Source organism: Oryzias melastigma, linkage group LG23 (assembly GCF_002922805.2).
Source record: "Oryzias melastigma strain HK-1 linkage group LG23, ASM292280v2, whole genome shotgun sequence".
NCBI classification, from domain to species: Eukaryota; Metazoa; Chordata; class Actinopteri; order Beloniformes; family Adrianichthyidae; genus Oryzias; species Oryzias melastigma.
The window spans coordinates 2,320,218-2,342,033 of NC_050534.1; the positions used below are offsets into that span (position 1 = coordinate 2,320,218).

The 21,816-nt window shown below is 51.0% G+C and overlaps 2 protein-coding genes across 2 annotated transcripts in view; one reads left to right on the forward strand and one right to left on the reverse strand.

Moving 5' to 3' along the window:
• tdrd15 (tudor domain containing 15) overlaps window positions 1–5,981 on the forward strand; it is a 34,955-nt gene extending 28,974 nt beyond the window's left edge. Inside the window, exon 7 of the mRNA XM_024294658.2 lies at window positions 5,853–5,981. The gene's annotated coding sequence lies outside the window, so the exon portion shown is untranslated. The remainder of the gene's footprint in view (window positions 1–5,852) is intronic.
• afdna (afadin, adherens junction formation factor a) overlaps window positions 1–21,816 on the reverse strand; it is a gene marked incomplete at its 5' end in the record, with an annotated part of 26,858 nt that extends 5,042 nt beyond the window's left edge. The window contains 31 exon segments of the mRNA XM_036210222.1: window positions 1,901–2,041; window positions 2,491–2,529; window positions 2,986–3,165; window positions 3,235–3,449; window positions 3,836–4,083; window positions 4,149–4,551; window positions 4,660–4,795; window positions 4,868–5,044; window positions 5,129–5,241; window positions 5,391–5,588; window positions 5,933–6,051; window positions 7,810–7,883; window positions 7,958–8,023; window positions 10,085–10,165; window positions 11,402–11,508; window positions 11,579–11,777; window positions 11,848–11,991; window positions 12,062–12,327; window positions 12,403–12,497; window positions 12,667–12,812; window positions 15,011–15,031; window positions 15,963–16,168; window positions 16,931–16,998; window positions 17,076–17,146; window positions 17,490–17,559; window positions 17,918–18,168; window positions 19,281–19,375; window positions 19,732–19,776; window positions 21,091–21,231; window positions 21,327–21,411; window positions 21,656–21,816. Coding sequence (XP_036066115.1) covers window positions 1,901–2,041; window positions 2,491–2,529; window positions 2,986–3,165; window positions 3,235–3,449; window positions 3,836–4,083; window positions 4,149–4,551; window positions 4,660–4,795; window positions 4,868–5,044; window positions 5,129–5,241; window positions 5,391–5,588; window positions 5,933–6,051; window positions 7,810–7,883; window positions 7,958–8,023; window positions 10,085–10,165; window positions 11,402–11,508; window positions 11,579–11,777; window positions 11,848–11,991; window positions 12,062–12,327; window positions 12,403–12,497; window positions 12,667–12,812; window positions 15,011–15,031; window positions 15,963–16,168; window positions 16,931–16,998; window positions 17,076–17,146; window positions 17,490–17,559; window positions 17,918–18,168; window positions 19,281–19,375; window positions 19,732–19,776; window positions 21,091–21,231; window positions 21,327–21,411; window positions 21,656–21,816 — 4,361 coding nt within the window.

The window sequence follows — 21,816 nt, forward strand, 5'->3', positions numbered from 1 at the left end:
GGGGGGGCACTGACGACATCAACACTGAGGCCGTGTGACTGCAGCTACATACATGTTACACGGATGAAAACTGGTCATACGTGGAGAAGAGAGAAACGTTTTGATGGATCACGAATGAACCGCATTAAAACCACAGAAGAAGAACATGGAAACAGTTCATTGAACTTCTTCACAGTGACATTCAGAATACATGAATGATCTATATGAATCTGATCCAGTTCAGACTGAAAATGTATCAGTGAAATCATGACATTAATATACAGTTACTTGGATTCTATGGAAGCTGAAAACAGCCTGCGCTACTTTTAATTTATCGTTTTCTCTTTATCAAGAACGAAGAATGAAGCGTCCCCCTCTTCCTTTCAGAGACACGAGACGTCACCTGTTTGAAAACACTAAACTAAAGTTGTTTTTTTATTTATTAGGGGATCTATGCTGTTTAAACGTCTTAATTTCGTCTGAATTGTTTTTCTTGTTAATCACTAAATAATATGAAGTCTCTGCATCTCCGTGAGGGAAAGGGAGAGCGGGACGCTTCTGACTTCATCATTGATTATCTCGTTTTCTTTTTATAACGAGTTAATATTTTGTTTTCTCAAGGAAACAAAGGCTGTTTTCTCCCGATAACGCGAAAATGACCAAAAAAAGTATCGCAGGCTGGTTTCGGCTTCCGAAGATTCTCAAAGATCCAACAATTATTCTGCTTCTCCTGGAGATCGTTTCAGTTTGGCCACTAGGTGGCGACCGTGCAGTAGCATTACACTTTATTCCAGAAGAAGAAAGAATGAGCAAAAGAGAACCGTTTTAGACACAAATGGTTACTTTAGAAAATATTTCCTCATAGAGTTTAGAAAATTCATATAAAGATTTAATCAGAATGTATGTTTAGGTCGACCGAGTGTTAGCATTAGCCGTCCTATGGGAAATTACATTATACGTTAGCATCAAGCTAGAGGACTTTAGCTTTGTGTGCTAACTTGATCTCTATTTTTATGGATCGATTATTGATCTATTAAGCTTAGACTGACTCAATGAACCGATTTGATGAGCCCAGACCCGACCCGACCGATTTATATACCTGTCCATGAATGAACAAACCGTGTGGGATTTATGTGTCGTTTATATCCAATTCATTTGCAATTGCGTGATTTTGACCTGAAATTGGCGCCGCATACGATGAAAAGTCTGTTAGACATACGGGGAACGGTTGTGGAAAGACATTAATATGCATCTCGAAAGAATCCTGCACAAATGTGTAGTATTTCCATAGTAATTGTGTATAAACTACGTAAACTAAAAATTCTTAACCAACCAAAACAGTTAAACACGTCCAAAGTGAATCCACGTAAAGATCTGTCGGCATCGACAAACGTCGAACAAAAGAAACACAAATATCACGCATGTGTCACGAAAGACCAAAATCACATACGTGCACAAAATACATGTAGTCGCAGTGTGACACGGCCTTTAGGGGAGGGGGGCACTGACAACATGAAGACTTTAAGGGGAGGAGCCCTAACACCTGTTCTCATCTGTGCTCTCAGGGTAAGGCACTGAGGGGGGGCATCCAGGAACACTGAACACATGAAGACGTTTCCTCACGTTCTCTTCATCTGCTGCTTCCAGGTCACTGACACCTTTACACGCACGCACGAATGGTCGTCAGCTGATGACGATCATTTCCTGATCTGGGTGAAGGTGCAGATCAGCGATCAGCTGATGGATCATTAAGACGTCGTAAAGATGCTCCTGGTTAAATCTGGATGATCTCCTCTCGTCCAGAACAAATCTGGACGAGAGGAGCGACGGAGCGTTTACGCCTCGTGTTTGTAGCGATTGCAGCGGCGAGCGTGTAAAGGTGTCAGCGTTCTGCAGCGATGGTGGCCACGGTGACACCGACCTTCTCCTCCGCCTCCCTCCTGACGCGCTCCTCTTCCCTCCACCTCCGCTCCTCCTCCAGCTGCTGCTTGGCCTGCTCCTCCGCTTCCCGCTTCCGGATCTCCTCCAGCTGCTGCTTCCGGCGCCGCTCCTCATCCTGCAGCTGATCCACACACAGGCGGCCCAGTCAGACGCCGCGGCGCCGCACGACACGAACACCGAGGACGTAAACACCCACATGCAGCAAGCCCCGCCCCTGCCCGCTCACAACACTGGCACACGACTCGGGTCACATGACTCGTGCATGGCCTCCCTCAGCCGGACAGAACCTCAAACTACTGTAGCTTACTTTGTTTACCTCTGAAGGAGGGAGGGGGCACCGCTCACAGATGAAGGATGAAGGGGGGGTTGAAAGAGTCCACAGAACTACAACCATGCACACACCTGCCCCCCCACACTGATGCACTCAGCCATGCAGGTTCCACCTCAGAACGTGCAGCCATGCCCCCCCCACGCCATCAACCCCCCTCAAAGAGGAGACACACAGACTGTGGGCAGGTGGACAGGAAACAGGAAGTGATGTAAGGGCAGGGACAGGAAACTCCAACATACCAAGTCTAGCACAGAGATAGCTGGGACAGCAGTCTGCTGCTGCAGAAGAAGAACAGTCGGGGGGGGGGAGATAAGAAAAAGAGCTAAATACTGAGAAACGGGTGGAGAGCCCAGAATTTAGAGAACAGAGGAAGAAACTGAGGAGGAAAACAGAAGATGGGGGGGCTACAGTAACCTAAGAGTGTCCTGACCCCCCCACGCCAATTCAGACTGCACCCCCCCCACAGATGCTCGGCTCTACATGTTTCCAGACCCCCCCATCCATCAGACCCAAGCAGCTCAGCATGGCAAAGCGATGGCAGAAGCAGATGCACATTCATGTGGGAGGGGGGGCTTTCTGTCTCTGAAGCCGGTTTTGTTTTTCCCCCCATCAGCCAGGTTCTTGTAGGGGGGCTGATGGGACACGGCGTTGGAAAAACAGAGTTGTGTTCCTGCGGCGTTCCCGGCCGTTTGCTCCTCCTCTCTCACACGGACCCGCCCCCCTCCCCGTCTCACCCTGGCCCTCTTCTCCGCCTCCAGCCTCTGCATGATCAGCAGGGTGTCCACGTCCTCGTCGTCTTCTTCCTCCTCGTCCTCCTCGCTCTGCTTGGACTCCTGCAGCCGCTTCTGGAACTGCCACTCCAGCATCAGCTTCCGGAGCCGGTCGCTCTCCTCCGCCGTCCTCTCCGGCTTCGCCTGAGGAGCAGCACACCGTTAGGGCTGGGGGGGGACAGCAGGGGCTGCTGGGAGAACCTCCGATCCCACCTGGAGCTCCTGGATTTCTTTGTCCAGCAGATCCACGATGTGAAGCTGCTGCTGCTTCTCTGCCTTCTCGCGGGCGTCTCGTTTCCACGGATCTGGAGACAAGCTGTCGCTGGTCAGGTGGTCCTCCTTACTGATGGTGATGTACTGGAGGTCTCGTCTCTCAATGGTCCTCGGCTGCTGCTGTGGAAGCAGATCCCTGATCACCGTGTCCATACCTGCAGTTCATGCAAACATCTGATCAGAACAAGCTTTTTGGACCTGTAGAAACAACTGTTCTGACCCGTCCAAAAAAAAAAAAAGAGAAGAGTTGAGGACAACAAATATGCTCCTCCCACATTAATGTCCATCTGTTCAGCTACAAACTGAGGTGAGGTCATGCTAAGGTCATCAGATCCCACTAAGATCAGACTGAGTTCATTAGATCCCACTAAAGATCAGAGTGAGATCTTCAGATCCCACTAAGATCAGACTGAGATCATCAGATCCCACTAAAGATCAGACTGAGATCATCAGATCCCACTAAAGTCAGACTGAGATCACGCCGCGGTGACTCTGAGGTCATCATCTCAACAAGTACCACACGTTTCAGGTGAGGTGTTACCGGAGACGTTGGACGCGCTGGCGGGTGGCGGCACCGCCGACCGCGGCAGGCTGGACAGCTTCTCCGGCCTTGATGGAGCAGGCTGGAGCTGGGGGGGGTGGTATGGTTGGGGCGGGGCCACGGAGGCAATGGGGGGCTGGTGGTGAGGGGGGGGCATGGCCCCGCCGTTGTTCTGGGGTTGCACCGGCATGACGGGGTTGGGCCGGATCTGGCCCAGCTTCCTCTCCTGCTCCCTCCTCTTCCTCTCCCTGCGCAGGAAGCAGAGGTCAGCGCAGCCAGCAGGGGGCGGCAGACCGCCAGCAGAACACCTCACCTCTCCTCCTCCAGGCGCGCTTTCTCCTTCTCGTACCACCGCTGCTGCTCCTCCCTCTTCCTGCGGTCAGCCACCTGCTGGGCTGTCACTGAGGCGACGGTGGGGGGCGGCGGCAGCGGCAGCTCCGTCTGGGGGTCGTAGTGATCGTAGGGGTCGGGGTATGGAGCCGGGGGCGGTGGTGGAGGTGGGGGCAGGTCGGAGCGGGACGGCGGCTGGCCCATGTGGGGAGGGACGGCATGCGGCGCGTTGGGGGTCTTCCAGCGGCCCGGCCCGGTCTTCTGGGTGGAGGTCTTGGAGGTCAGAGACGAGGCGGAGAAGTTCAGGTGCTCCTGACTCGACGTGGACGACTCCAGCGAGGAGGACACCTGAGGCTGGGGGGGCCAGTGGTCCGGCCCGCCATGACCTGCTGGGACAGAGGAACAGCTGATGTGGTGAATTCTGAGTAGACCCCCCCCCAGTGAAATGGTTTCTCCTTTGATCAGAACTGGAGGTTCGTCATCTCCTCCCTCACCTCCAGGGGGGGCTCTGGGGTAGTCCAGGTCTCGGTGGGGGTGCTGGTAGTCCTGGGGGTAGTGTGGCAGTAGGCGCTCGTCAGGTCTGAGGCCCCCTGGGGGCGGGTACAGATCCTCCTGGGAGTGGTTGACTCTCTGGGGGGGGAAACAAAGATTCAGTGAAACCGTCTTTGAGGGGGGGCTCAGGAGACGGACCTGCTGCCCCACCTGCATGCTATCCATCATGGGGACGCGCTCTCTGTCCTCCATGCCCTGCCAGTGCTGGGGGGGCCCCTGACCCACCACGCGATCCTGGCTCTTGGAGGCCGGCACAGTGAAGTACTCCCGGGGGTAGGTCTGTGTGGGGATGGGGTAGGCCTCTGGGTGAGGAGGGGAGGGCTCGTCCTGAGGAGGAGGAGGAGGTGAGCTGGTATCGCTCAGCTGGGACATTCCTCATGGGGGCGTCAGCCTGAAAGCTCGGTTACTCACGTCGGCACACAGGTTCCCCGTGGAGACGGAGGTGATCTTGGTGCCGGGGCCTCCGGGGTACATGGACTTGCTGGCAGGACTCTGGCCCTGGTCTGAGGAGCAGAAAACATGATCTGGAGAGGAAGACCCCAGTCAGGAGTCCTGACTTTAGACTGCACTCGTGTTCTGAGCGGCAGCAGAACCCATCCTGAATGCTGGACGTTCCTGCAGAACTCCGCTGAGGAACATCCGAGCGTCACGGCGGACGAACACGCTGACTTACTGGCCACGTTGGGGCTGGAGCGGTGGTCGACCCGGTTCTTCAGGAGTCTGTCCTCCCCCATCTTCTTTGGTTCGGGGTAGGAGTCCCAGCCGGGCTGCGGGCTCTCCGGAGATCCGTTCTGCACGGAGTTGGAGTAGAGCTCGAAGCCTTCGCTCTTTGGTCGCATTTTGCCGTTCTTCTCGCGGCCTCGGTCTGCGGCTGGAGCAGAGGAGCGATTCAGAGCAGAGTGGTCCTCTGTCGTCGGAGAGCAGCTTTGAACTAAAGCAGCATCTCAGACTATTTCTATCCCAATCCCGCCTAAACCTGGCTCAGCAGGATTTAAAAAGGTCTGCTTAGGCTCCTCCCCTTTTCCACCTGTCAGTTTAACAGACAGCACTGCAGCTTGTGGCCACACCCCCTTAAAGTTTTCTCCAAAGATAAAAAAAAACAGACAATTTTATTTCTTTAACAAAATCCTTTCAGGTTCCAACATCGGAGACGCTGCAGGAAGAACATCTGCATCTCCTGACCTTTGACCTTCCGCTCAGACCCCAGCAGCTCACCTCTCTGCATCATCGGGCTCGGCTGGTTGAGGAGCGTCGCCAGGCCGTGGTAAATGGCGCCCTGCTTGGCGACTTCCAGAGTCACGACTGCACCTGTCCTCGTCATCAGCTCTGCCGCTCTGAACGCACAAACACGCATAGAAGCACAAAATCAGAGACATAAACGCACAAACAGAAACACAAAAACACAAACACACAAACAGAGACACAAACACACAAACAGAGACACAAACACACAAACAGAGACACACATAGACACACAGAAACACACCAATAAATCTCCTCTGAGATCAAACTGATGCAGAACAAACATCTAAAGTTTTCTTCAAACTGATGTAAACTCAGCGTTTCTTCGCCCCAGGTTTGGTTATATAAACTCCTGGGGCCCGTTCCAAGAAGCAGGTTTTGTTTGAACTCTGAGTTCGTGAACTCCAAATTCAGTAAAACTCTGAGTCTTCGGTTCCAGAAAGAGAGATAACTCAAACCCGGGAAAGTGGGTCAAACCAAGCCCGTTCCAAGAAGCGGGTTAAGCTGAACTCAGAATCAATCACTATGGTAACTGAGTCTGTGAACGTAACCTGGTCGGTAGCAGGTTTTCTTCAGGAAACTTAGAGTTCTCTGTGGTCTCCGCCCCTTTTTAAAGTGAAAGATGTTCAAATATGAGTTCCTCATGAACATTTAGAGAACATTCACATTAGAGACGTCACGTTTCCACCACTCAGAAACCAGAATGACATGTTCATTCATAGAGGATCATGTAGAGAGGAGGCTGATTAATCCAGAGGAAATGTTATTTACGTCGGTAGAGGATTTGGAGGACACGAGTCGACTGACTGCAGTTTCCTGATTCATTTTTATTTCAGCGATATTATAAATAGTGAGTTTTTCCAGGGACTCGCTATTAAAAAATACAGTTTTCTTTTCCTTATTTTAAACCCTTAACAATAGGAATTATGGAATGTCAAACACCGAGAAAGCATCTGAACTCATCTACCGTCTAACACTTGCGTCAAACATTAGCTCAGTTGTCAGCAACGCTGCTTCCCTCTGCGGAGTTTGCGAGTTCGTTTTCCGGCTACGGAAATTGTTTTTACGCTTAACAAAAAGAATTCGGGGAATATTTTTTAAGTCTTGAGAATTAAAATTAAATAAATACTTTTTTAACATATGCAGCTACAGTTTCTTTTTAGCGTGCAGTGATATCTGTGTGTGTAGGTGGGGGGTGGGGGGGGTTACCAAAACTGGTCATTCATGCGATTACGGAGATTACTGGTTAAATTACTAACAGATCAAAAACCATTCCTTACTCAACAAGAGACAAAATAACCTTCCTGACATTATTTATTCATTATTAGAAATGATTCAAATAACTGCAGATATTTTCTCTCTGTTCTACCGCTGCAGCTGTGTTGCTTTTCTACAGAAAATGTTCTCCTATAGTCGCATTTGCTTGAAGGAACTTATCAATTTCCGCCGCCGGAAGTACTAAACTCAGCTGTTTGTCCCCGTTGCCATGGTGAATCGTGCTGTCTTTGCTCCATTGATCAGGGCTTTTTATGGTCGCGACGCTCACACCTGATTCTGGTTCTGACAACTTCAAGTTGATTGAATCAAACATTTTCAGCTGTTCTGGAACCGAAAACCCTGAGTTTGAGAATTTAGAGTCCAGTGACTCTAAGTTCAGGTTGGAACTCTAAATTTGTTGAACCTGCTTCTTGGAACGGGCCCCTGATGTTTAGGGGGTTCTGACCCCCCCTCAATAATAAGTCCATAGTTTCACTTTGATCTCTGGTTCCATCTCAGTCTGAACTGAAGACGTTTTTCCTGAAATCATTCATGCAGTTTCTCCAAAGTCCAGATGCATTCTGGGATCTCACCTCTCCTGCGACAGACCCACTAGGCTGCGGCCGTCCACACTCAGCAGCTGGTCACCTGCAGCCAGACGTCCATCCTGCAACAGCCCAAATGCCTCGTAAGTGGGGGGGGTGGTGGGGTGGGGGGGGGCGTCTCAGTGGCGGTACTCACGTTATCGGCAGCTCCTCCTTTCACCACTGACTTGATGTAGATTCCTAGCTTCTCCTGCCCGGCGCCCTGCAGAGAAACCACACGGGTCAGCGGATGCTTCTGCTGCAGCAGAGCATTCTGGGTAAAACAAACCAACAGAACCTCTATGAAGAGGAGGTAACACAGCTCAGCTCCTCCTGGACTCCACTGACCTTCATGAAGCTCCAACTGATGAATTTCAATTCAGAAAACTTCCTTTAAACGGTCAATGGTGACTACCTAAACAACCAAACCCGAAAACCAAAGAACCAGAACCAGGTCCAAACACCAACGCTCAAAGGTCTGAGCAGACGAGCTGCCTCCACTCTGTTCTGAGACCAGGCAGCCGGACAGGAAGCAGCCGTTTGTGCCGCACATCCTCTCATTGTTGCTGCCCTCACCGGGTGGGGGGGGGGCTCTAGCTGTCCCTCCCCCACCATGATCCCAGCCACCACGAAAACATGAAAACATGCAGCATCTGACCTGGATTTCAAAAGATCTCTGTAAAAACAACAGAGAATTCAGAAGCCACACCCACTGAAGCCTCTGGGGGCGGAGCAAGTGCACTATCGTAAAGCTACGTTCACATCCGCCTCGGCAGCGCGTTCAAACAATGAAAACTGTGGAGTCCGTGACAGAACTCTCTCTACCGCACAAGTTCTTACGTTTCAGAAGAGATTTACGGCTTTGACACCAAGACTACCAGCTGTAGGTGGTGACATGTGCTAGTAAACAGCAGTAGAAGCCCCACCCTGCTTGTCCAGTGTGAACACCACAAGCTAAACGTGCGTTTATCGTGTTCGTGAATGTGTGTCACGCGCTGGGTGTGAACGTATCTTCAGACTTAAGAACGGGAAACTCTTCCTCATTCACAAACACCTCCTCACTTACGGGGTTCCAAACCCGTAAATGAGGAGGAGCCTAAATGAAGGAGGAGGAGGTGTCCAGCGAGGATCCTCCAGCAGATCCTGCTGCTTCTTTACATGAAAACATGGAGCAAAGCAGAACCTGAAATGGGTTGAGAACCACCGTAAACGTCCCCGCTGAGGTTCAGCTTCACGCCACAGACCAAACCCCCAACTTGCTGCCCCCCCTCCCAACATGTAAGGACCGACTCGGTTACCTGGTCTCTCCTGCCCACCACAGAAAACCACATGCTGCAGCTGCTCCTTAGCTTCCAGACGCCTTTTATTGTGAAGAACAAGAACCGACACGTCCAGAACCCCCCCCTCTAATTACAGCGGCTGCAGGAAATCCGCTCAGCCACACGTCTTCGCTCCAAACCACCATTTACGGATGCAGGCGAGGAATACTGGAGCGCTGGGAGTTCCTGCGAGCGGGAACGCCGTTCTTCAGAGTTCCAGGGAGAGCAGGAAAGGTTCTGGAGAACACGGAGCATTCCTCTTCTGCTCCCAGCTGCAGGAGGAGGAGCACGGCTGCTCCACACGTGCACGCTCACATGCGCGCACACACACTTGCATAACAGGGCAGAGCAGCTGCTGAAACCAGCCCCACCTGCCAGACCCCCCCACAGCCTCTGCTGCATTCATCTTCACAGGTTTGAAAATAAACAGTCGGGAGTGTCCCCCCACCCCCACCCCCACGCTCACAGGAAGCCTCTAAACTCCAGGAAACAAGACGGAAAGTTTCTGCAGCCAGACGCTCACAGACCCGGAGAAGAGGGGGGGTAATCTGGTTCTGATCAAGTATTCTGGTTCTGGTGGAATAATCTGATTCTATTTAACTAATGTGGTTCCGATTCAATAATCTGGTTCTGATGGAATAATATGAATCTATTCAAATAATCTGGTTCTGATGGAATAATCGGGTTATACTAGAATAATCCGGACTGAAGTGACTAACAGGAGTGACGGAGATCAAAACAGTGTAAACAAACCAACAGCAGCTTTGAAGGAAAACAAACTTTAAACTGAGTTTTCGCTGAAACTGAACTCAAAGATCATGAAAACAAAACATGAAAGTGAAACTTTAAATAGTCCTCTGAAAGATTTCATCATAAAAACATCATCTCTGCTGTAATCTCAGATTCTGCTTTGCATCAAAGGGGCGGTCCCTCCGACTCTCAGACCCTCAGGTACGGCTCCTCACCTTGGCGGCCACGATGCTCAGGCCCATGCCGTTGTGCTTCTTCAGCGTCACCGTGACAACCTCCGGTTCTTTCCTCATTGGCTGGAAGGAGAGATGGACAGCAGAGGAGAAGCGTGAGAAGGATGACGGACCAGAGGAGGATTAAACACGTCTGAGGCGAAGCCGGGCGGCAGCGAGGAGGAGGGAGGGATGGGAAAGAGGGAGGAATGAAGGCGGATCCAGAGGGACGACCACAGAGGAACCTGTGGCTGCTGGCAGGGAGTCAGGAATGAAAACCACACAGACCGCCGGGCGGGGTGGGGCGGCTGGGTGGAGGAGAAGACGAGGAGCTGGGAGCGGAGGGCTCACTCTCTGCTCGTCTGAAAACCAGAGGCTGCTGGGAGTTCCACACGTGTGTATGACACACTACAAACACACAAACACTTTCTACAGTCCTGAGTGTCTCTAAGCTGAGGGTGTGTGGGGGTTAAATGTTCTGACCGACACGGATTCTTTACATACAAACCACACGCCTCCTCTGACCTCTAAGGTGTGGCAGATAAACTCAACAAAACTACACAATGAGAGTCCACCATGTGTGCAGCTTTAACCATGCAGAACTTTCACAATAAATCCGTGTTTCCAGGACAGATTTCTGCGGTCAAATGTGGACTTTTATTTTGAAATGGAATCCTCTTTTTGTTCACTTTGTTAGCTTGGGGTTTTTGTGTAGTGGGCGGAGCTTTCAGAAGCAGCAAATGGATGATTGAGTCATTAAGGTTGAAGCCCCGCCTCTTCTCAGCTGCTTTTGGTTCACAAGTTTACAGCCACGCCGTTACTTATAGATCACTTTTAAACTCCTTTACATTTTTATCTGAATCATCACTCCCTAAATATGACTATAAAAGTTTTACGTCAAACACTTCCTGTACATTAATGAGCCTCATAAACACCTTTCAAAATAAAACTTACTTTGAAACCAGTTGATAAATTAAACTAAAAAAATGTGTTTCTTTTAAATCCACCCAGATTGTCTAAAGGCTGGTAAACGATGACAGGAGCAGGTGTACTGCCACCTGCTGGATGGGCGGGGCCTGGATTGGAGTTTGGAGTCCTGCCTGTTTTTCCAGTATTCTCTGCTCTTCCCAGCAGGTACTAATTAGCAGGAAACACCTGATCGGGTAATGTGGGACAGCACCTGGTAAACATGCAGACCCCCCTGAACTAGAGGGAAGGGCCGGATGGTTTGGACTGACTCTGTTTGGTCCAAAAGAGTTCTGCAGGCGGTGAAGGTGATCCTGAGACGAGCAAAGACCCCTCCCCCTTCAGCCCGTTTACCATGTCAGCGGTCTCCGTAGCAGAGAAGTGGTTGTCGCAGTCGGTTCCTTCAAAGTGGACGGTCCACGTGCCAGGAGAGCGCGGGTGAGGAACCAGCCGGCAGAAATCTGTCACAGGACAAACAGCAGGTGAGTCTCTGAAGACACCTGACGGGACGCCACAAGTGTGGGAGCCCACCTCTCTGCAGCAGAGGCTCCAGGAAGTCCTGCAGGCCGTTGGGCAGGTTGCGCACCACGTCGCAGGAGTAGCCGTCCTCGGGGAGGAGGAAGGGCAGCTGCAGGTCGGGGTCCTCCTCCAGCTGCACCTCCCTGCCGTCGCTCCTCGCCAGCTCGTCGGCGGTGTTTTCTGCCACCGACACCACCTCGTTGATCAGTTCCTGTGCAGAAGAGCAGACGCTCGGTGACCCCCAGCAGATCCAGCAGCAGGATTTTAGAGTCCGGTCTTACAGGAGGGATGTAGGGCTCCCCCTGAGCACAGTGGTAGTTGGTCAGTAAGGCATGAAGCTGCAGCGAGTTCAGCTTGAAGCAGGTGCTGTGGATGTGCTGCACATCCTCCTTGGAGTACTTGTTCATGGTCAGCAGGGTGGTGGCCTGGAGGACACACGCCGGTTAGAGGAGCCACGCTGCCATCGGGACGCCTGAGGCCCCGCCCACCACTCACCTGTACAATCCGACTGAGGTGGCAGTCGGCGGCGAGCTCCAGGCCCTGCTTCTCCGCCCACGCCTCGATGTGGCTGAGCTGCTGCCGTAGGATGGCCCCCCAGTAGTGACAGCACAGCCCCGAGTCTGCGTCCGTCACCAGCTTGTTGAACAGCCACATGTTGATGAAGTGGAAGAGCTGAGAGAAGAGCTGGATGGTCAGCGCCGCGTTGACCCGGCAGCGCCGCAGCAAGGACATGGCGCCCGACAGCGTGTGCAGGACGTCCTCTGTGGAGAATAGCGGCGCCTGAGAGACAGGAACTAGAACGGCGGCGGCCCGGCGGCGTGCGGCTTCTCTCCTACCTATCTTGGGACTCTGAGGGTTGTGCTCCTCGGGGTCATCCAGGAACGCCGGCATGTAGTTGTTCAGATCCGCCTGCAGGCAGTGGACCAGGTACCTGCACAGAACGCAGAGCGTTAACCCTCACCTGTTCTCATGAAGGTGATGACTGTCAACGTGAACTCCAGCTACTGCAAGAACTTATTCTACTGAAATGTTCACAGCTTTTTCTAGAGGTCACTAAAGGGTTAAATCTGCAGTAAGGAAGTCCACCCTCCGCTACTGACTTGAAGGCCATCTGGACGAGGTGGGCCAGGATGTCCTGGGCGTCCAGAGTGATGCGGCTCAGGTCTCGGTCCTGTTTGATGAAGTTCAGCAGCTCGGAGGCGTTGGCCATCCAGAACGCCAGTGCTCCGGCGATGTTCTTCTGCTTCTGCAACGCACCGACCACAACAAAGGGGGCGGGGTTAGAGCGGGGCACCAAGACAGCTTCTGATGTTAGAACCAAAGGGAGGGAGGGGTCTGTTTGAGTGGCAGTCAGAAAGAGCAGATGTTACTTCAGGGATAGACTCATGCCCCGCCCACCCTTCGTCACTGCCACACTGATGAGCACGCTCAGTGGAACCGCTGGTTTTCCAGCAGACACAGAGCAGCTGCAGGAACCTGCTGACCTTCGGAGGATGTCTTCATAGCACCAGCACACACGAGGCAAACGGCTGGAGTTACGGCTGCCGTGACTGCAATGCAGATGCCTGCGCTGTAGATGAGAATGATGCAGATGACTGCGATGTAGACGACTGAAATGCAGACGACTGTGCTGCAGACGGCTGCGATCTGCAGTCTAGAGGAATGCGATGCAGACGACTGCAATCTGCAGTCTAGACGACTCCGATGCAGACGACTGCGATCTAGATGACTGTGCTGCAGACTACTAGAATGTAGACGACTGCAATGAATATGGCTGCAAGCTGGAGCTCAGCTTCCATCCAGACTGAAGCTGGAGCTCGGCCTCTATCAGAAGCATGGCTCCTCTGTGTGCTGCAGACCAGAAGACTCAAAGCTGCAGCCGCTGATGGTCGCTCACGGCGTGGAGAGATGTTAAAACCGGGATGTGGTCAGCAGAGTTCCTGAGGGGCTGGTGTCTGCGGAACTGATTGGCCGGCAGCCCCGTCACTCAGAGAGCAGAGGCGGGTTCCTGCACTCATCTATCCCCACCTCAAAACCAAACCAAAATCTTTCATATTCAGAACAGCCAACGAATGAGAGATGGAGCCGAGAAGGTCCAAAACATTGGAGTCACAGATGGATGAGCACGTTTAGTGAGAGACGCATTCATGAAGCAGAGCAGGTGGAGAGGATCAGAGGAGGTCGTCTCTCATCCACGCCGTCCCGAAGGAGAAACAGGACGCCATGAACACAAAACAGACACCAGAATGCAGAGGTGGCCGAACAGGAGCTGGCTTTGGTTTCTGGGTTTTAGTACCAGGCAGGTCCAGGAAGCTGAATGAATTAGTCAGGTGGATGTTGCTGTTGGTGCTTAGTTTTCCAGCTGTGGGGGGGGGGGGTGTTCAGTTACACTTTGGTTTAAGGTCTCTGTTAGAAAAAGAAGCAGCAGCAACAATGATTGGCTCGTCAAGAAGCAGGTGAGAAGAGTGAGAGGAGAGCTGGGCCATATGTTCACTTAGGGAGAAAGACAACTTCTGTTATTGTGACAACTTCCTCAAAGAGCCAATCAGCTTTGGACTGACAGGAAAAACTGACCACTGTCTTCTCCTAGAGCATGTGTCAAAGTCAAGGCCCGGGGGCCAGATCCGGCCCTCCAGATCATTTTATTTTATTATTATTAATGACCTGATGTTATCTTTAGCTCATTTCTAACTGGAAAAAAATTGACCCAATATATTTTTATGGAGAGTAAAATATTGAAAGTTATTTAAGGTTTAAGTTGATTTATTCTGGAATAATTTTCCTGCCTTTTAATTATTCAGAATTATGTTAAAAGTTACAGTTTTAAAGTGTTAAAAATTGGCATTCTGCAGCTTTTTGGAAAATTGATATTTTTTAGGCTATTTCAGAGTTTAGCTAATATTTCAGCTACATGCTAACTGTTTTGACTAACCTTTGTTTTTGTAGGCTAATTTAGCTAATATTTTAGCTGGCTATCAGCTTCAGCATTCACACTAGCATTATCACAGGTAATGCTATATATCTAGTTCACAATTATCTTAAAAAGTTAAGGTTTTAAAGTTTTAAAAAGCAGTTTTAGAGTGTTCAATAAATGTTTATCCTGTTCGTCCCGCGTCCTCAGGTGTGTTTGGATTTTGGCTCCTGTGTCATTGAGTTTGACACTCCTGTTCTAGAGCAACAGTTTGATCTTCATCGCTGCCTGAGAAGCTGAGTTAAACACGTCTTCAACTTATCGATGAGAACATTTCTATCCATGAAAACAGTTTCTTCTAACTTTAGCTCGTAGGATGTTGATCCTAAAAATGTTTAGGAAAAGCCACAGAAGTTGGATCAGAACCAGAACTCTTTGGTGGTGAAGCTGAACCCATATGGCCCACCAGGAAGCAGAGAGAAAGTAAAGGAGTCTGCAGCAGCCAAGTCATGAGCGCTGATGTGCTGTCCTACCTGATCCTCTTCACGCATGTCCTGGATGGTAAGAGGAGGAGGAGGAGGAGGAGCAGGAGGAGGAGACGTTTACAGGACAGAGAGAAAACACGTCAACAGCTACAGTATGTAAACACACAGATGGAACAAACCATCAACGGGGGGCTGCAGGACACGACCTTCACTACAAACACACCATGAAGCTGAGCTTCAGGCTCCTGAAGCTTCAACCCGGACTCACCGGCAGCCCTCTGAAGGAGCTCAGGGTGCTGCCGGGGATCGGGTCGCTCAGACTTCTGGATCACTGAGGAGGTGGAGCAGGACCCACACCCTCCTAAAGGGGGAGTGAACCCCAGAAAAACCCTCACAGGAGTCCTGCTCAAGGACACTTCAGCAGTCAGAGTGAAGCTCAGCTTCTCTGGTGTGTGAGGAACTCCACAGGAACATTTCTCATCATGCACATGGATGAAGGACATGACAGTAAGACAGATGTTTGGACTCTGCTCTAGAAAGGATCAGGAGGTCACTACAAACATTCTGTTGTGATGATGTCGGCAGTCTTCCTGCTGGGGGGCGGAGCTTCAGAGCTGCTTCACTTTTAAAAGCTTCTTTCAGAAACTACATTGTTCCAAAATCCTCAGATATTTTCTGCGTTCTGACGTCAGTCCTAGAGGATTCAAACCCTCAAACGGCCTGAAAGACGCTGCAAAAGGAGCATCATTGGAGGAGAAGCTCCGCCCCCCCCAGCAGAAGAATTGATGGAACTTCCAGCTGTTCTGGACCAGAACCAGAACCTGATCTCCTTCATAACACTGATAAAAAAAGTTGCAAACAAACATTTGTTAGAAAACCGGAAGAGCTTCGGAGGCTCCACGCCCATCAGACAGACGGAACATGGCGAGGAGCGTGCACACGCTGAAACCTCATGACACTCGCACTTCATGAACTCTTAGAAAAGAAGCGCCGCACTCACCTGGATGACTCCTTCCATCATGCTCACCATCTTGTTGACGATGGCGATGACTTTGTGCGTCCTCTCCGACGGCGACATGTCGGGCCGGTACGCCGGTGACAGCACAAAGCGGCACGCCATGTACAGCACGTAGGTGGGCGAGAGCTTGAAGTGGACCGTGGAGCTGTTGGTGTAGTTGATGATGGCGGACAGGAAGGTGTCTTCAGCTGGAGGAACGGACGGTACGGGGATCAGGTTTCACGTAAACAGGATGTGGTGCCATACGCAAACAGGAAGTTTGGCCATACGTAAACAGGAAGTGGCGTCTTATGTAAACAGGAAGTGATTTCACAGAGCTGACATATTTATGGTAACTAGTTTCTTTACAAGAAATATTAAAAACAAACCAGAGCGGATGAAACGCTTAAAGTTGCATCTTTTCAATTTTTTAAAGCGGTTTGAGGTCAAAAATAGTTTCTTTCCGAACAATTCTGATATATTGGGATCTTATAAACGGAACTAAAATCCGATCCAAAAACATCTGAGAACATCTAAACCTGCATAAGGATAATGCTCCTCAATCCGGAGTCTAAACGGATCCGCTTTGGGTGGAGAGAAGCAGATCTACAGAACCAGAAAGCCTGTTTGTGTATGTCGAACCAGAACCAACACCCTCCCCCTCCCAGAATCGTTTCCTCTCCGATCTTCTCAGGTTGACCCGAGTTTAAGAGCTGTGCTGGTTTGAAGGAGTCTGAGCTGCTTGTGTACCACCAACACACCGGTCTGAGGTGTAACCCTCAGAACCGGATCAGAACCACTATGCTGATATGTCAAATCTCCACAGCTCACTACGCTGCCGTTGTTCTGACGGTGGTTGTTACTGGGGAAAGTGTTGGTTTCTGGGTCGCTGAGCGGGTCAGGTTCCCCTCCATGGGGGTCAATAGTTTCCACATATTGATCGCGGCGTGGACGCGGCGTGGGACACTCACAGTTTTCTCTGAACTCGATGCTGGCTGGAAGAGACAGCTCCGTCCGTTCTGCCAACGCGTCCTGGGACCTGAGGGAGCGGAGGACAGAGAACGTCACGGAACAAAGACATGGGGGGAGGAGCTTCCCCAGGTAGGGGGGTCAGACCTGCTGTCCTGCTGCTCTCCTCGGATCATGGGCTTCACCATGCCTCTCTCCATCTCCAGCTTTCCTGAACTCTGCAGAGAAAGTCAGGAAACACCATCAGTTTTACTGGCCGGGATGTGTGGGCGGAGCTTTTCTTTACTGTAAAGTCTCCATGACTTCAGTTTGAACATTTATTCTCTTTCAAAGAAACTAAACTTTTGTTTACAAAAAGACACCAGAACTTTTTTTGAAATATCTTTAGAGCAGGAAAAACCATGAGATCTAATGAACCGTAGAGGTTTCTGTTTGGATTCCGTCCTCACAGAGTCATCCGCACAGAACTGAAAGTCTGCTGTGACTCCGCCCCTCAGTGATGCTAAACGTGATAATCTACTCTGAAAAGGGAAAACCAGCAGCGCTGAAGTTGAGGCTCACCTTGCTGGTCGGCAGCGCCGCTCCACTGTGGACGTCTCCGTGAAGGTCGAAGGTGGTTTCTGGAACGCTGCTGCAGAAGACAGACAGGCTGATGACACCAGAGTGGACACACCCATCTCCACCACAGCGCCGGAGAGGGAGGAGCTTCTGCTAATACTGTGAGGACACGTCTCTGGACGCTCACAGATCCTCTGATCTTCTGGTCTACACGTTTTAGCCGCCACATTCGTTTAGATACGAGGATCACAGACGGACCAAACCAACTGATCAGGAACATCAATTCTCACTCAATGAAGGGCCTGAAGGAAGCCCACACACCGAGAGGCCACGCCCACCTCCATGCTGATCAGATTAGAGAGCAGCCTGCCTGCTCTAACTGCAGCAGCAGAGGGGAGACGCTGTGAGGAGCGGAGGACACGGTTTCTCACCCGGACTTGTGTCTGCCCCTCATGGCGGCGGGCTGATCTCGCTTCCCCCCCTGGTCAAACAGGGGGTCCACAAACTTGAAGACGTGAGCGGAGCCGAACAGCAGGGTGGAGCCAGAGTGCAGCACCGTGGTCTCGGTGATGCGCTGCCCGTCTACGAAGGTGTCTGCGTCGGGGCCGTGCGGTGTCACCGTCACCATGCCCTCGCTGTGCATCAGGTTGCAGTGGTGGGGGAGGATTCCTGGGCCCAGGAGCTGCGGGGAGGGGGGTCAGGGAAAAAGCATTGAGGGCAGTGGAACCCACAACCAGGCTTTGGAGTAAATAATCAAACACTATTTCGGTTTTTTATGATCTAAATCTGAAGGAAGTTTGTTTAAAACTCGTCTCCTCGGTCACAAATCTTTAGTTGCTCCTGAAACAAGCTGCTCCAGCCACTAAACTAACAAAAACAAACAAAACAAATGTAATTCTGCGTGGAAAAGAGTCAAAGAAGAGCCTTTCAAAATAAAGTCTTCATGTAACGGTTCAAATTTGAGGTTGTTGTGAGAGTTGTTCCTTCGTCCCAGACTTTTACCTCAGAAGACACTGCTAAGAAAATGACCAACATGCTGGAGTCAGGTTTATTATTATATCCAGAAAATACCTGTTTTGTGACGGTTGTACCATTTTATTTTGATGTTTTTATTCGTCACCTTTTAAAGTCAGACAAGGCTGAAGTTGGCGTCCGGTTTGTAGCTTCTATTTGAGCTAAAAAGGTGAAAATCTCTCGTTCTGATGGGTTCTACACAAAGGAAGTCTAAACCTTCTGCAGAGAATCTTCATTATACTCAAATGTTGAATCGTCTTCATGTGAAAAATAGAATTAAATAAATGCAATTACTATTTGATCTCTGGTGGATCAAAAATGGATCACTAATTAATTACTAATGGATCTCTGATGGGTCACTGATGGATATCTAATCACTTAATAATAGATCAGTCATGGGCTGCAGATCGATCGCTAATGAATCACTAATGGATCACTAATCAATTAATAATGGATCACTAATAGATCACTATTGGGTAACCAATGGATCACTGATGGATCACATACACACTAAAGGATTCCTATCAACTACAAATGGATCTCTGATTTGGGATCCGATTGATCACAAATGGATCTCTGGTGGATCACTGACAAATCACTAGATGAAACGGTTGAATCTGGAAGGATCTGTTACAATAAACTTCAGGATCTTCATTCCTCTGATTTACTAATGTGTTCAGACTTGATCCACTGAGTCGTTTTAGGGCAACATGCCGACCTGGGTTTAAAAACATGCCTTTCATCGTTTAACCGTCACATGCCAGGAGTGGGCGGGGTTACCTGGATGGCTCCATCATCCGTGCAGTCAGAGCCCACCTCCGTGATGCTCTGCTGGAGGCGGTACATCTTTGGTTTGTCCCGAGAGTCCGACCCATCTGGACAGAGCGGTTCAGAGAACGGGTCAGACATTTCTCAGTTTCCAAATGTTTCATCCAGATGAAGATCAAACATGTCTGACTGCAGGGGGGGTAGGGGGTGTCAGCTCATTGGTTAGTCAGCAGAGTTTAGTCAAAGCGAAGCAGCAGATTAGGGCGGAGCTAAAACATTTGGATCGTATTTGGTCAGATGCTCCTTAGAATTCATTCATTGTTGGTTTTGTCTGGACTCAAATGTTTTATTGACATCTGCCCTACGGATTCCTCTGTGTCTGAGCCTGGAAGGAGCAGAACGAAGAGGAGGCGCTGCACCTCCCAGCATCCCCAGCAGCAGACAGGAGGAGGTGCGCTTTTACCTTCTGGGTGCCGGTAGGAGTAGTAGGCATAGTGATTCCCCCGGCCTACAGCAGGCAGACAGGCAGGCGGGTAAGAAGGCAGGAGGGATGCCCAGACCCCGTGCACGCACACATGCACACGCACACACACACGCACCATGCCACAGAAGGTGGGAAAGAGACAAACAGAAAAGGGTGAAAACGCAGCAAGGAAGAAAAATGCACCCAGTCAGACAGGCACGTGCACGTATGTGCACACGCACACACACGATCCTGCTGTGAGCAGCAAAGAGATACTGAGTGTTTGTGGTCACATGACCGCCTGCTTTGAGGTCGGACAGACCTTCACGTGCTCGTTAGCGCGCACGTTTTCATTACAGGCAGTCCACCCTAACGGGGGCCTCATTCGGGCTTAGGGGTTCTGGGTCCCTCATGAGTCGGGATGGGAGCCAGGCTGGTACCGGTACTGGTTCTACTGGTGCCGTACGAAAGCGATGCTTCACTTCAGAATCATTTGAGTTCTATTCAGTTTTGCTGTACATCCAATCATTTAACGCTTCCACGACTTGTGGGCGGGGCTGTGAGAGTGGGCGGGGCTTCAGTCCAAGTGCCAAAGCGAAAGTTTGGCTTTACTTCACAGCAAGAAGATTCTGTCAGCGACCAGATGGAAAACTGGATCTGGATGAAGACGGTTGTCATGGTGATGAAGCCCGTGTTTACTTCAGTGAGCGTGAAAACGGAGCGGCGCCGACCATACGGGACGACAGGGAGCAGCCCTCCTTTACTCCTTCACGCTGATTTTATTTATTTAGATTTTTGAAGCATCAGAACCGTCTCACAAATACTGACCTGGCACAGGATAAAACTAAACCGGTCCCACCCGTCCTCATGACGTGAATGGAAGGTTAAAGTAAGGAGGGGGGGCAGCAGTGACTCAAGCTGTTAGGGGGGGATGTTAGAATCAAGGGAGGGCTCTCCACTTGTAAATGACTCCAGGTTTGATTGAAACTCACCGTTTGGGGACAGTACAGCTAAAACCTGCACCTGCAACCCCCCCACCCCCCGTCCAACCGGAGTGAACCGCGACTGGAGGCTGAGATTCAGACGCAGATGTCTGAAGCTTCACAGTCCACCTCAAAGTGTGAGAGCATCTGTCTGACTCCACCGCTAAATTTATCCCAAACTCTGGCTGGAAACTTTCTCCGCTCTACGCCGGCGGGCTGGATCTGAACCACGCGGGAAGAGCAGGAGTGAGTCAAGAAACATCCAAAAACAGCAGTCAAAGCGGAGCGACTGAAGCTGTACTGCCCCCTGCAGGTCAACGAACATCATGACAGACCAGCTCCTTCGTCAGGATGACAGACGGCGTCCTCCTCCTACCTGGACTCAGTTCCACCAAATAAGGCAGTTTTTCCGGCGGCAGCAGACCCTCCTTCCCCCGCAGACCCAGGTTCTCCATCTTCCGGCCCTTCCTGCTCTGGTAGTCAGGAGGTTTCTTCTTCAGCTGGAACACCAGCGCCCCTGCCATGAGGACCACAGTTCAGGGTTCAGACGGTCCAGCTCTGAGCAGCTGTAACGCCTGGGAGTGACCAGCGGGGGGCAGCAGAGCGTCTTACCTCGGTCTGCAGGCCAGTCTTTGAAGATCTGCAGAGGACACTCGCTGTCGTCCAGAATCACCTCCTTCCCGCTCTTCTCCTCCTGCTATAAAAGACCAGAACTGGTGAGCGGCTGAACCCAAACCGGGTCTAGAACGACCCGTTCTCTCTCCTGACAGAGTGCTGGGGAAATAACAACTGCAAACTCAAACAATGACATCACCGCACAGCTCTGACAGGTGAGTCATTCCTTCAGAACTTGTTTTGAATGCAAACAGGTGTGGCGCCGCTCGGTTCTCTTCCCGTGCAGCAGCGGTACCTGCTCACACGTGACAGAAACGACCCGTTACCCGAGCAATGCAGAACTCTCGGGGGTTCTCCTTCTCCAGGCCGTACTTCTCCAGCGCCTCCACCACCGCCAGGTCGGCCGTGTCCCTCAGCGACAGCAGGATGGTCTTGTAGGGGATGTTGGGCTTCAGGCTGTCGGCGTGGATCCTCAGGGTTCCTCCTG